At 36.3% G+C, this 16,215-nt stretch overlaps 1 protein-coding gene across 5 annotated transcripts in view; it reads left to right on the forward strand.

The window, feature by feature from the left end:
* CDKAL1 (CDKAL1 threonylcarbamoyladenosine tRNA methylthiotransferase) overlaps window positions 1-16,215 on the forward strand; it is a 594,702-nt gene that overhangs the window by 342,153 nt on the left and 236,334 nt on the right. For all 5 annotated transcript variants that reach the window (XM_012753511.2, XM_076010495.1, XM_020280124.2 and 2 more), the window contains one exon: window positions 11,427-11,593. In XM_012753511.2, coding sequence (XP_012608965.1) covers window positions 11,427-11,593 — 167 coding nt within the window. The remainder of the gene's footprint in view (window positions 1-11,426; window positions 11,594-16,215) is intronic.

The following is a 16,215-nucleotide window of genomic DNA, read 5'->3' on the forward strand; positions in this document are numbered from 1 at the left end:
GTAAAATGATACAGATCAAATATATTTTATTCAGGTATTTTAATTAACCCAATGAATTAAAAATAATCATTTCAATTTGTAATCAATATGAAAAGTCTGAATGACATATTTTACTTTTTTTTCATAATAAGTCTTTGAAATTTGATATGTACCTTTGCACTTGCATCACATCTTAGTTCAGACTAAATGTATTTCAAGTGCTCAGTAGCCACTTGTTGCTGGTGGTTATATTGGATAGTTGCAGGTTTATTTGTCTTAATGTATCTCATGGTATTTACACATTGTTTTGGTTTTCTACAGTGGTTTCTTATTTCTAATGCTATTAACACTTTATTTTGAGGTTTCAGTTGATACTTCTCAAGTTGCTATATTTATTATAGTCAACATTTTATAGGTATTCTCTTTGAGTCGCTGAATTGGCATAAAAAGAATTATTTTAATTATTTTTATTTTTTATTTCAGCATATTAGGGGGGTACAAATGTTTAGGTTACATATATTGCCTTTGCCCCACCCAAGTCAGAGCTTCAAGCGTGTCCATCCCCCAGATGGTGCACACCGCACCCATTAGGTGTGAATATCCACATTCCCTCTTCCCGGCTCCCACCTTTCGTATACCCAATGAATGTTGCTGCTACATGTGCACATAAGTCTTGATCAGTTAATACCAATTTGCTGGTGAGTACATGTGCTGCTTGTTTTTCTATTCTTGGGATACTTCACTTAGTAGAATGGGCTCCAGCTCTATCCAGGCTAATACAAGATATGCTAGATCACCATTGCTTTTTGTGGCTGAGTAGTACTCCATAGTATACATATACCACATTTTATTAATCCACTCATGTATTGATGGGCACTTGGGTTGTTTCCACATCTTTGGAATTGTGAATTGTGCTGCTATAAACATTCTAGTGCACATGTCTTTTTTATAGAATGTCTTTTTTTCTTTTGGGTAGATGACCAGTGATGGGATTGCTGGATCAAATGGTGGTTCTACTTGTGGCTGTTTGACTTATCTCCATATTACTTTCCACAGAGGCTGTACTAGTTTGCAGTCCCATCAGCAGTGTAGGAGTGTTCCTGTCTCTCTGCATCCACACCAACATTTATTATTTTGGGACTTTTTGATAAAAGCCATTCTCACTGGAGTTAAGTGATATTTCATTGTGTTTTAGATTTGCATTTCCCTGGTGATTAGAGATGTTGAGCATTTTTTCATATGCTTGTCAGCAATTATTCTGTCGTCTTTTGAATAGTTTCTGTTCATGTCCTTTGCCCACTTTTTAATGGGGTTGTTTGATTTTTTTCTTGCTGATTTTCCTGAGTTCTTTATAGATTCTAGTTATCAGTCCTTTATCAGATGTAGAGCGTGCAAATATTTTGTCTCATTCTGTAGGTTGTCTGTTTGCTCTCGGGATAGTTTCCTTGACCACGCAGAAGGTTGGAATTCATTCTTGAAAACTGAGAGACTAATCCTAATGCCTGCTGTGCTGCTGCTTATTGTATCACTCTGGGCAAGTCTCCTAACCTTTTGAATCTTCACAGTCTGTGTTTGTAACATGAAGTGGAAAAGGTCTTTTGGGATTTTCTAACCATATAATTCTTATTTTTTAAAATTATCTATGCATTTGTTATTCATATATATTGACTATTACTCTAATATACATTGTGTTAGGCATAGTACCAAAAAAGGCCCATCTAATGGAATCTATTGTTAGTGAACCATGCTGATACACCATAAAGAGACAGAGAGAAAGAGAGGGAGAAAGAGAGAGAAATAGCCTTAATTCACTCTCAATTAAGTATTATTGCAATCTTACATCATATCTAGGTACAAATTGGAGAGCCCTGATTTGGCTAATTGGGACAAGGAAAAGGAGAAGGCAACAGAGTTGTTTTTCTCTTCAGTCACCAAGAACTGTATGTTATTTTATTTTTTAAAAGTTGAATTTTTGCTGATGAAAATGATCATTTTTTTTCTCTGCATGAGGCATATTTTTTCATTTTGTTTTGGTTTTTCAAGAATGGGGTCTCATTCTGACACCCAAGCTGGAGTAGAGTGGTGTAATCATAGCTCATTGCAGCCTCAAATGGAGATCCTTCTGCCATGACCTTCCAAAGGGCTAGGATGACAGGACAGAGCCCTGCACCTGGCCCATAGTCTATATTTTCCTCCTTGTCTGCATGCCCGGTCATTTTTCTTTGGGTGCCAGACATTTTGAATTTTATGTTGTGGAACTTTGGATTTTTTGTGTGTGTTTCTTTAAACATTTTTTTTTTACTTTGTTCCGTCATAGAGTTATTTGAAATTAGTTTGATTTTTAAAAGTTTATTTTTATTTTTTTAGACACAGGTCTTGCTCTATTGCTTAAACTGGAGTGCAGTGGTGCAGTTGTAGTTCACTGCAGCCTTGAACTGCTAGGCTCAAGTGATCTTCCTGCCTCAGCCTCGCAAAGTACTGGGATTATAGGCATGAACCACCATTCCCAGCCAGAGTAACTTTTAGCTTAACATCAATATCCCTCTACTACTGAGGCAGTACCCTTTTAAGAACTCCATCCAACAACCCAGACATTCTAACATCTGCCTTTTTGCTTATAGGAACATGAACTGTGCTGGGTTTGGTATGACTTCTTGGAATTATTTGGCCTAATGCTTCCCCTGTTTCTTTCCCTAGCCTTGGGAATTAGTTTCTTGTCATGTACACCTAGTCTCAGCCAAAGACTTTAGGGGAGCCTTCTTATCTTTGGAGCTCCATCTTTGTCAGCTCTCTCCTCTGTAGTATTTACCCTGTGCATTGTAACCTTGTGAACTCCAGTCTTTGACTCTTCAATTGAGCAAGATCATCAAGTTCTGTTTGGTTTCTGCCTTTCTGTATCGTGCCTGGAAAACGCCTCCAGAGAGTGGTATGGGAAGTCATAGGGCTCACCTCATCTGTTTCTCTCAAGATTCAGAGTCCTGCACTGCCTGTTATTCTTTGTCCGATGATTTGTTGTGCATATGTTTTATCAATTTTTCTAGTTGTTTACAGCATTAAGGTAATTTGTGTAGCACTTAATCTTTCCTGTGTGGAAGTGAAAGTCCTCACAATATTTCCTTTTAATTAAACTTTGGTGTTGTCATTAATATGGTCAGAATCAACAATTTGTGCTGGATATTACATATTCCTGTAAAGAGGCAGATATGTTGGTAAATAGAATTTTGATTAGCATAGCTTTGATCAAGTTATAGAATTGGTTATTAGAATATATGTTATTCTGTTGTAATAGATACTCAAATTACTTTTTATTAATACTACCTGCAAGGGTTTATAGAGCTTTGTTCTCATAAATTTTAAATTAAAGAGGTAGTTGATTATTAAATTCTTGATTTCTGGGGTATCTATCGGACTGTCCTATTCTGATTATTCTTCTCTGCCAGGCAGAACCACTAGTTACTTCATAAAACTTCCAACTTTTAAATATTTCTCAGTCCTAGAGTTGCACTTTTCGCTTTCTTTATGTAGAAACAGTGTACCCACACGCATACACAAACCCCTTTCTCACTTTTTATTCACCAGAAAACATAACTGTCTTCTGATCTCTGCTGCATCCACCCCAAAAAAGGCACATAAGACTATTTTAACCCACTTTTTGGGTAGTTGTCAATTGTAGTACAGGTTGAATATCCCTAATCTGAAAACCCAAAATCCCAAAAGCTCTAAATCTAAAACTTTTTGCACACTAACATGATGCTCAAAAGAAGTATTCCTTGGAGCATTTTGGATTTCAGATTTTTCATATTAGGGGTGCTCAACTGATAATATAACACAAATATTTCAAAATTTGAAAAAATCCAAAATCTGCAACCCTTTTGGGCACAAGCATTTCAGTTAAAAGGCACTCATTTGCAGTGATACTGCATATTCATTGCATATGACATTGCATAGGTATCAACATGTCGTTTTTGCTGTCTTAGCCCTACCCTGTGAGCTTGAGCCTATTGTAACAACTTCTGTCCACATTGGCTCCCAATTTACAATTCTTTTTCCCCACAAACCCATGCATTCTTTCTAGGGATATTAAGAAAGCCCATATATGGGACATAACTCACTGTGGTATTAAGAAGATAAACTTAATATGGCTCATTCTGGCTTATTTCATGTTTTCAAGACTGAGAGTCAGATGCCTTGTTTTCAGAAAGTGTATCATCTTTACCTGGTGTTTAGTTTGTTTTTTTAACTTTCTATCATTTCCAAATTCTTGCAGAAGTATGGAAATAAACAATATTCTTTCTGATTATGACCTTTCAAAAATAGATTGTTTTTATTATAGCAACATCATTAATTTATGCCAATAATTTTTTTTCTGTGATCAGGATAATCACAGGTGTCAAGTATGGTCTAGAAATACCATCTCTTTTTAAATAACTTTTCTTATTAAGTCAACAAAAATAGTATTAAACTTTAGTTGTTTTATGGATAATTGATCTATCTGAATTTATCTTTAAGTGAAAGAAAAGTCATACCCCTAAGTAGAAAGATGGCTTATGTTCAGTTGCTGTGCTATTCAGCTGTCAATGGTAGGCTAATAATGAACCTTAAGCAAGACTGATAATCTTGGATAGAAGTTAAGGAACTATGCAAACATTTGCAACATTCAAGCTGCATTTCCATATTGTCTAAAGAATATTCATTTTGATATTTTCTCATTTCATAATACATACCTTCCTCTACTTTTGTGAACAAACTCTCTCTCTATATATGTAACATATTGTTACATATGTGTGTTTATGTGTGTATGTGTATATATTTATGTGTGTATAGAGAAGGTACTTTGTTAGCTGAAATATATACTTAAGCGAACCATGCACATCTTTTTTACTGAAAGCACACTTATCAAATACGTTGCTTAAAGGGACCAAAATTTATCAAGGGCTTGCTATGTGCTAGCCATCATAGTAAGCTCTAGGTATATGCATTTTATCTATCTATCTATCTATCTATCTATCTATCTATCTATCTATCTATCTATCTATCTATTTAGAGACAGAGTCCCGCTTTGTTGCCCAGGCTAGAGTGAGTGCCGTGGTGTCAGCCTAGCTCACAGCAACCTCCAACTCCTGGGCTCAAGCAATCCTGCTGCCTCAGCCTCCCGAGTAGCTAGGACTACAGGCATGCGCCACCATGCTCGGCTAATTTTTTCTATATATATATTAGTTAGCCAATTAATTTCTTTCTATTTATAGTAGAGACAGGGTCTCACTCTTGCTCATGCTGGTTTTGAACTCCTGACCTCGAGCAACGCGCCCGCCTCTGCCTCCCAGAGTGCTAGGATTACAGGCGTGAGCCACTGTGCCCAGCCGGTATATGCATTTTAATAAGATTTTTGCACCCCTGCATGGGAGATGTTTTTATCTTAAAAGGGGAAACAAGCAAACCAATAATTGTAACGCATTGTGTTACAGAATTATATACTTGATGGTTGGGAGAACAGGAGAGGAAGATCTAAATTAGTTTCAGTGGTTAAGAAAGTTTCCTGGAAGAGATATTCCTTATTTAAAGAAGGGTAGAAAGCATTTTAGGTAAAGGATACAGCATATGCTTAAACCACAGAGGCATGAACTACAATGACTTACCCAAGGAACTGTAGGTAATTCAGTCTGGCCAGAGTGAAAGTACTATCTGATGTTTGGTTTGCTATGAGCAGTAATTGCATTGTGATTATGAGGGTGAATGTTTTAGATCTTAGAAGATATATACTGATATATTTAGAGGTGAAGTGCCATAATTTCTGCAACTAATTTTCAAGTGGTTCAGAAAAAAATATACATGTGTTTGTGGATGTGGGAGAGAGTGCTCATAAATGTAGCAAAATGTTAACTGATGAGGCCAGATGAAGGAGGTACAGGTGTTCATTGTACTGTTCTGGAAACTTTTCTATAAATTTAACCTGTGCAACATAAAAAAATAGAGTAAAAATACTCTCAGGTCACTAATAAAACTTTTTAAAAAAGGTGTGTGGTGGCAGGGTAAACATGAAATTGGAGAATTAACTAATTATTAATCTCTTATACAGTGGCCTATGAATTGGGTTCTCTCAGTGGTATATCATTATATAAAAGATAGCCTTGGTTGGTCCTGTTATGATGCTGTCTTTTTTTTTTAATTTATTTTTATTTTTTAGAGACAGAATCTCAGTTTGTCACCCAGGCTGGAGTGCTGTAGTGTGATCATAGCTCATTGCAACCTCAAACTTCCAGGCTCAAGCGATCCTCCTGCTTCAGCCTACTGAGTAGCTGGGACTACAGGCGTGTGCTACCAAACCCAACTAATTTTTTTATTTTTGAAGAGACACGGTCTCTGTATGTTGCCCGGGCTGATCTATAACTCCAGGCCTCAAGCGATCCTCCCACTTCAGCCTCCCAAAGTGCTGGGATTACAGGTTACAGGTGTGAGCCAGAGTACCCAGATGATGCTATCTTTAATAATATTATTTAAATCCTTTTTTATCTAAAAAGAAAACATAAAACCCACCCATTAATGTCTAATAATAGGATTAGAAGGGACTAAAAGAGTTATATTATCTAATATGCTATTAAATGAATAGACTAAATAGGCATATGGCTGTCTATACAATAGTCCCCTCTTATCTGTGGTTTCACTTTCAGCAATTTCAGTTGCCTTAAGTCGAAAATATTAAATGGAAAATTCCAGAAATAAAATTCATAGGTTTTAAATTGCCTGCTATTTTGAGTAGTGTAATGAAATCTCATGTTGTCTCACTCCGTTCTGCCTGGGACATGAATCATCCCTTTGTCCAGCATATCCATGTTGTATATGCCGTCCACCCATTGGTCACTTAGCTGTCTCAGTTATCAGGTCAAAAAAAAGCAATATATGCAGTATAGGATTCAGTACTATCTGCAGTTTCAGGCATCCACTGGGTGTCTTGGAATATATCCCCCATGGATAAGGGGGAATACTTAGAAACACCCCTTTGAAGAAACTTCCATGACCTTTCTCGTGCTTAAGCAAAGGGTCATATTATAATAATTTCTGAGTGTTCTAAGATTATTTTTTAAGAAGAAAGAGCCCAAAAGAATCTAATTAATATGCACCATAACCCTTAAAAGAAAGTGGCAGGGAGTAAAAGTAGATAATTTAATGCATATTAAATAAATATAACAAATAATATCTCTAATTTATAGTCCTTAGTGGGAGAGTGAGGGCTGGAATGGACGGTGGAGAAAGAATTGAGGATACAATTGAGAGGAGAAGGGGAAAGACAAATGATAGGAATGGAAAACAAAAGATAGGGCGAAGCAGAGGAGTACACATTGGGGAGTGGAAGATGGATTTAGTAGATTTGGAGGTGTTTTTTATATTACATGCAGTTGATGTAGGTTTCCCTGCCATGTGGTGCCCTTTAACTGTTAATCCCTATAATCATTGTTTACAGTTTTTATATGTTTGTTATCCATATTTTTAAATACTAGTCATAATAGGATAATTGAAACAACTTATAATGGTAGAAATTTTCTTCAATGATAAAGAAAGAGCCACTAGAGAAATATCACTTCTCTGACCAGATGAAATCAGGATTCATCCATATTTTAATTTATTACAGTGAAACTCACACATAAGAAAAGTTTTAGGAAGTCATAATCTTTTGAAATTGAGTTTTGGCAAAGTTTGATTTTTCAAACAGGATTTTCTATGTTATAAGACTATTTTATTGAGGATATTATCTTTCTTTTATTATTCACCTTTAATGTCTTCTACTTTTTCCATCCTATGTCATCTCAAATTACTGTGGAGCAGAGATTGGAATTCAGCTGTTGAGATTGCTCTCTATTCAGGGAAAAATAGCTTTGTGTTTCACCTACAAGCTGATCTGTAATTGCTTGGGTAATATGATAATGGATTCTAATAACTAAACTTTTTTAAAGGGTTTTTTTCCTGTACAGTACATTTCGTTCTTCCTAGTATTTGCTTTTCCTTTTAGCAAAATTAACACATCAAAAGGATGATAGATGATATGATGAACCTAATGTTCATTTAAAAAGTCAGGTAAACTGAACAATTTTAGGAAAATGTACAAAAATCAGGTAGATGAACAATTTTAGGAAAAAAAATTCTCCTTGGATGCTTTTTAAAAAAAAGCTAATTTCTGCCTCCACTTTCCTACCCACCACTTTCTTTTCTTGCATGTATTTATTTTTACGGGCATGGGAGTTTTTAATGGACATTCACTTCTCTTATCTTAGTTCTCTTCCTGCTTGCTTCTCTTTTTCATTTTCATGTGTTTATTTTTCTGACATGTATTAATCAAAGTCCAAGTTGCACTGCAGGCTGGAGCTATCTGGTTGAGGCTGACATTGTATCCATTTCAAGCCAGCCCTGCTGGCACTTCATTTTGGCTTCCAGGACTGTGTTCTCCAAGACTGTCCCCCTCTATCACCACCACCACCACCACCACCACCACCACCACCACCAATAGGGATGGACTTGAAGTTCCCAGGATGTCTGTCAGTGTCCCCTTGCTAGCTCCTGGCTAATAGTCAGTCTGAGATCACAGAGGTTTAATGATGAATTCCTATCTGCCATGAACTGGAAGGGGGGCACATGGTAGGTACGGGCCTGAAAATGTTTGGATGAATAGAGAAATGAATGTGCAAAGGAATATAGCTCATAACTGAAGTCCTTAAGGAATGAAGCTGTTTAAGCAAGCACTTCTGTCCATAAGTATAGCCAATTAAGTGTGCAGATATAAGCATCCATGTGTCTCAGTGCATTTCCATTAGATTACTGCAGCCCGCAGGTTCTCTGGTGAGTTTGGATACAAATGTGTCCTGGCGGGAACTGCTTGTGCTATGAGTAATCGGGAGATTTCCCAGGAAAAAGGATGTCAGAGGCATGGGGATTCCACATTTAGCTTCACTTTTAGTATGAAACGACTTCTATATCCTATCTATTTGAGGGACCAACTCTCATTAGAATTAATGCTTGAAATACAACCTTGCAAAGTCTGAACTTTCTCATGTTAAGAGCAAGATCATCTTTGATAAATTTTTGCATTGAACTGGCAAAGCAAAATTCTCTTCAAGTCCAGGGGTTTCACATTTTGCACATGCTCTCTCATTCCATTGTGGTTTAAACCAGGTTGCTATTATATAGAGTATTTTAGCAGCCTTGATCTTGGAGACATCAAGACCATTATTCCTGTTGTTGCTGATTTACTGGTACAGCTGCTTCCTCTTTGTGTGATTTAATTTGAAGTTTCAGCCCACCAGGGGGCTATTGGTCCCCACCTTTGCAGCTTTAAGAGCTGGCTGCTGTTTTGTGCTTGGATGTTATTTCCATTCCTATTCATAGTGATTTTTCCCCTTCTATATTCATCTAGCAACAGCAAGGCACTGTTCCAGGAACTCGCTTTCTCTACATAAGGCATAACATGGAACCATTTGGATGGAAAAATTATAAATTAAAATTATTCTGTTCATTTTAAAATATTCATATTGTGTTGCTCAAATGCCAGTAACTGGAAAATCATGGATAATGTCCTGTTTTTATAACCTCTTTCAGAATGTTTTAAAATCTGTTTATGTTGTTACTTAGCCATCTCTTTTCCTGGAGTGGATTTTGTGATAAGATTTAAAAAAAAAAAAAGGTTGTATGAATCCAGTGTCTGATGGCATATATAATATTAAAGATGATATCATTAGTTGCAATCCATTTTTAAAATAGAAAAATATTTATTCCATGTACAGAGAATATTTATAAAATTATAAGACTACAAAGATAGCCTGTGGACATGCCAGACTGTTTCTTTGGAGGATAAAGCTTTTTATTAAATGATTAAAACTAAATAAAGGTTTATTATTTCTGGAACTAGGTATTTAATTTAAACTAAGAAAATCCATATATTCATAAAACTACTAATTTCAAATACTAAAAACATCTCCGGTTTTCTTAATAGAGCTGTTTTTTGATGTGTTCTATTCTCAGTGCTAAGTTATTGATTCTTTAATTTTGGGAAACTAAAATTTTATTTCTATTCTTGTATTTTCCATGTTGTGTGGGTGTGGGTGAGGATGTCTCAGAAAGATAGGCGGGAAAAGTGAAAATGTTTTTATGTGGTTTAGATAGTTTTTTTGTTAAAGTAAATATATCTTTTATTCTAAAAGAAAGAATAGTGTTTGGAGATCTTAGCTTTATGCTTTGTATTTTTCCACCTCTGTGGAAAGAGAATGAAGATCTTTATTTTTTGCTTTCTTGTCATGTAAGTTTTAAGTCCACATTCACGTAAAAGCCATGTGTTTCATTTGTTGTCTGTCTTGGCGAGGAATATTTCATTGTATTTTTGAAATTCTTCTGTCAACTAAAGATAATTTAAAGTTATTTCAAGACACTTTCTAGAAACTTATACTTTGGTTCGGGGTAAAGTCTTAGTTTGTGTGCCTGTGCATGTGTGGAGGGGCGGCAGAAGCAACAAATCACTTGAGCATGAACAGATTTCACAGGCTCATTTCATTGTTTGTTTTAGCCTTGTGAATTATTTGGCCCTTTAAAATAGGCTAACCTTTTAATTGAATATGGGTTCAGAAAAGTTCCGTGCGCCATGAAGACCTGGATGGTTCTTGCTAACTCTGCTTTATTTGTTTTAAATAACACTAGGTGATCCAAAAGTATTTCCTCTCTATTTTTGAAGGGACATTATTTGCAGACTATAATATTTGAAGTTGGGATTTTTTATAACAACAATAACAACACACACACACACATATATACATATATATGTTTTCCTAAAGTCTGATTTGCGGAAAATAGGATGCAAGCTGTCAGTAAACAAGTTTTCCAACACAAACACTTAGTATATGCAGCAACCAACTTTTTTAAACATAGCAATAAAACGAACACTATTTTTAATTGGATAAAAAGGATAGAATAGTTACAACAGGAAAAATGAGTACCTTATAATTAATAATATGTGAGTTAAACCTTAACTCTACTTGACATTTTTCCTTGGGCTGGCAACACACTGATTAGTGAGTTAACTGCTGCTAGTCTCTAATCTGTGGAGTGACTGTTTCAGTTCCAGGGCTTATGGTGTTCAATAATATAGGTATTCTCTGAGGTGGGAATGAAGCTTTAGTCTTGATCAAAGTGCTTCAGAGGAAGCACAGTTGAACTGATTGGCTGTGAATGTTAATCACCTCATAGGACGCACTGATAATTTACAGCATTGTTGTAACTCTCTGGTGTTCATAAAATGAACTTAATAACCCACTGCCACCATGGGATAAGCTGCTTTTTCTCTGCAATTGAATACCCAGACTGCTTGAATAATAGGGTTGAGAAATACTGCATTAAAAAGGAGTGAGCAGCTGTATGATGAAGGAAACAGCTCTGCAACAGATTTGTTAATTATCTCCTTTGATTCACAGAGGGTGTCTGTGAGATATGGTTGACCAGTGAAGACACAGGGGCTTATGGCAGAGATAATGGCACCAATCTCCCCACACTCCTGTGGAAATTGGTTGAAGTGATTCCTGAGGGAGCAATGCTGAGGCTTGGCATGACAAATCCGCCCTATATTTTAGAGCATCTGGAGGTAAGGAAAAGCACCCCATTTGCATGCTGACACAGACACTAACCAATCCAGACAATGTGGCAGCCTCAGTATCATTGCATGAGCTTCATTTAAAACCACTTTCACATATTTTTTTTTTTTTTTTTTTTGTAGTCCCACATTACCAAGAATGAATTGAGACTTTCGAATCCCCTTCTTTGGCAGTCAACACTTCTTGTTTTTGCTTCCTCATCATTAATTAACGTTGCCCAGATTTTTCAGTACTTGCTACTTTGTCATGGTTCTCTGTTTCTTCATTGTAGCCCTTCAGTTTTCCAACACATAAATTTGCCTCTGTTCTTCCATTTTGAACCTTTGTCTAATTCAGAACTGCTAATGTGTTGTGTTAATTTTGCAACCAAAAGTCAATGTTGCAGGTTTTTGTACTACTTTTAGCCATTTGAGTAAGGATACTGTGCCTTAAGGTTGAAGATGAGTTTTCAATTTCATCCCTTTGTCTGGAGATACTTGTGGGTGAAATGGAATCAAAGGGACATAGAGCTTGGTACTCCTCCGCTTGATTTGTGCATAATTTACTATGTCACCTGTATTCCCATTGCAATACTCATTCCCAAATAAATCATTTTCTCTTACAGAATCTCACTCTTTGTTATTTAGGTTGACATAATGATGATCACTGTGAACAAAAAAGGAGGTGATTCTGAGATCCCTGGTTTCATGTTTATCCCTTCTGTGGATCAGGATGCTTACCCTTAAGTAGCTAAATGTCAAACTAGAAAAATGGGCATGTGTCCAGGTAACTGTGGGGCCTGATGACAAGTGCCACAATAAATATGAGCAAAGAATATGGTCAGGGGAGCAACCTTGTAAACAAAAAAGTACATATCAGGATCTTTGACTCTTTCTTGAGAAATAATTACCTACATCCGTAGTTAAGGACATAGAACCTGATAAGTGCTGTGGGAGTCACACAGAAAGTATAGAAACAAGTCACTTTTCTTTTTGATCAGGTGTGTTTTTTGCCATATGTTTATGCAGAAAAATAACATTCCAAAAAGCTAGAAGCAAGTACAGTTGCCGAAATTTAGTGCATAAATGCTAGTGAATATCTCTAAACATTAAAAAAATTGTCTCTGTTGATTTGATTTTAGGACTATACTTGTTGAAGTTTTTATTGAACAGCCTCCTTAATATCAACACTGTATTTTAGAAATTCTGAAAACAGAGTTAATAATCTGACTGTAATTTAGCAATTTCAATTTTGTTATTTACATTTTCCTAGCTAGATCTTTGTAGTAAAAGGCATATGATTTATATGTTAAGTTTGATACTTTAGACAATGTGAGATGATTATGATTTGCTATTTAAAAATAAGTTGCAGGCATGTCAACTTTTACTTAACACTTTGACTCAACACTTGAAAAAGCAAGTGATTCTCCGTAAAAAAAAAAAAAAAATCAAATATGCTAAGAGCTGTGGCAGCCTTGCTGTGTTTGCAGTAAATGTGAGGCATAATCATGAAGACCAGGAGATGTGGTAGATGGGTGGTGGGTAGGAAGAGAAACAGGCCCCACCAATGTACAGTTTATTATAACATGCCAGTTTCTTTGAATTGAAAATGATCTGATCAGGGATCCAGGGACCCAAGGAACCCTAGTAGCTAGAGTTAGGGAAGTTGAGGTAGGGAGTAAACACAAAGGGAAAAAAATCAGGTATTGGCTCAGAGGTGACTAACCAAATACTTCTTAGAATAAATTTAGCATTTTAATTGATTGCAAGATTGCAGCAGGTGATATTGCATTTATAGCAGATCCTTAGTGCTCAGCACCTGACTAGACAGAGTTATTGACCTCTGAATGGATACTTTGGGAGAGCTTCTAACAATCAACAGAAGATGTGAAATATAACTTAAACTTTACCTGGAAAACACCAGATGTTTAGTTCATAGATCATAGTTGGAGCGATAACAGGTTCTGATTGTCACAACATATCTTTTTAAATCTTGCTTCAAAATATCTGTAATATTTGCCTTCCCTGCTATATTGTCTTGAGGCAATGACCTTGTCATAGTCATCTCTGGATTGATCCCACACAAAAGTGGCTCAATAAATGAGTGAATAAAATAAATAAAGGAAAAGCCTCCTTCATAAAATAAACTGTAGACCCACACTATAGTCTTAAACTTTGAATTCTCAACACTATGGCCAGAAGAGGCAGCAAAAGATGACATATTAAATGAGCTTCAAGGGTAAGAGTTTTCCCTCAGAGAAAGCCACCCACACCCACACCTCTGTACTCTACAAGCAGGGGATCAATGATGCAGGCTGTTGTACCACACCTAGGGAGAAAAGCCATCCAAGGGAAACAAAACAAAAGGAAATAAACAAACAAAGGTATGGGAGAATCAAAGATCCACACCATCTGGAAGTAAGAGCTTTTAAACTTTTCCTTTGTCACTTTGACAAGGCCTGACACCTTGGTGTTTCTTCTCCTCCTCCTCTGAGTGACAGAGCCCAGAGCTTGCTGTGTCACACAAACACATCCTTATGTGACAGGAAAGGTGACTGATCCCCAGAAGGTGTATGCAGCTCCCCCGTGTCAGAAAGGGCGTGCGGAGGGGCACCTAAGCCCGGTGATCCTCAGGCCGTGCCCAGCAATGCGTTGTATTTTTCCATTTCCCTCTCACCGCGCTGAGCCCACGCTACAGAAAGTACTTATCTAGACAGTGCTGAAGAAAGTTCACCAATAAGAAAAAAAAAGGCAAAACCCAGAAGATGAAAGTAGATTTTAAAAATAAATAAATAAAACCACAGGGAATGAAGGTAGTGGTTTTTTTAAACTGTAAGGAGGAAAGGAACCCACTCTTGAAACAACTGCCCCGATACTTTAATACCTTCAGCGTGAGGGTTTCTCGAGCCGCCTTGTGTTTCTGGAAGATGCTTCACACGACAGACTTTAATTATAGAGCACTTCACTGGGCTGTTTTCCTTCCTCTTAGTTCTGTTCACTTCACCTGACTCAGATTTTCTTTTTTTAAAAAAAAAAACCCTTTACCAGCCTTTTTTTAAAAATTGAACAGTTTAAAGGAGAAAATATTTAAAGGAAAACACCAGTTTCTATCATATTATTTAAAAGTATGCTGTAGAAAGATCTGTTGAATACATTTTATTAAGTTTCCCTAAGGGTAGAAAGTGCATATTACACTTAATGTAGGATTCACTTTTAAGGTTTTATGAAGAGTCTGACATTGTGTATGTTATTTTATGTAGTAGATATTGAATAAGTATGTACCGAATAAAGCAAGGAAGGGGGAACTCTATCACTAACAGGCAGTCAGGTATTGAAGTATCTGTTTGTAACATGTACAAACCCTATTTTTAATTTATCACTGCCCTTAAAAAGCAATATAGGATTCATTTAAATTATGATATAGCGGACACAGAGATATCTCAAACATATATAATAGTGGATAAACACTCTGGAATTGAAGAAACATACCTATGAGCTTATGTAATGCAGTGTTAAATTTGCATATGATAATAGAAACAATAGATAAAACAGTAAGTTAAAAAAAACCTTTTACTTCAATTTAAAATCTACTGATGTCTCTCCATTGCCTCAAGGCTAAAGATAAGCTTTTTAGCATATAACATTCAGGGTCCAGATACTTTTCCTGTTAACATCCCTGTTCTCTTGTCCCTTTTGTATACTTATGATGCCTCCTATATATATATATATTTTTCTAAACAATTTATACTCTTGAAATTTTTACTTTACCTTTGTGTCATTATTCACTTACCACTTGATGACAGTTGGTGGTAATGTGTTAATCAGGTATACTAATATTTGCCACTGCACATCTTGGCTAATATATTGCCCTTATAGTGGCAAATAAGAGAGTTTTTCCTGTGTTTGCTTTCCTATTGATATTGCTAATGTAATAACCCTAGCATATTCCTCTTTAATAAACTCTGGCCTTATAGAAAGTGAAGCAGCTTATGAATTTGATCACTATTGAAACTACATTGCTTAGTTTTGCCCTCCTAGTGGTAGGTAGCCCACAGCTAAGGTATTAATTCAGACAGAAAATAATACATGTGAACCCAACAAGGTGTGACAAGACCAGCAACAGTGATACAGTGGCTGCTAATGAGGCACCAGAAATCACTGGTAACTTTTCCTCCAGACTGAGTACAAATAATAATAATGATAAAAATCAGTACACTTTATCAAATACATATTATTTTCAAGAAACCATGCTGATTGCTTTACACGTGATCTCTTTTCCTTCTTACAGTAAGCTGGCTGTATAGATATTATTAACATTATGCTTATTTTTTCCCCATTTTTTAGAGACAAGGTCTTATTTTGTTGCCCAGGCTGGAGTACAATGGCTGTTCACATGCACAATCATTGTGCACTAGAGCCTTGAATTCCTGGCCTCAAGTGATGCTCCCATCTCAGCCTCCTGAGTACCTGGGCCTACAGGTGCATACCACCATACCTGCTAGCCTTATTTTGTTAATTGAGAAGCTAAGTGTTAGAAAGGTTAAATAACTGGCCAAACTACATAGCCTGCAGCTGCTGAACTGGTTTCTAATCTAGCCTAACTCTAAAATGCTTTGTACTATACTGCATCTTTT

The sequence above is a fragment of the Microcebus murinus genome, chromosome 15 (genome assembly GCF_040939455.1).
Source record: "Microcebus murinus isolate Inina chromosome 15, M.murinus_Inina_mat1.0, whole genome shotgun sequence".
Classification (NCBI taxonomy): domain Eukaryota; kingdom Metazoa; phylum Chordata; class Mammalia; order Primates; family Cheirogaleidae; genus Microcebus; species Microcebus murinus.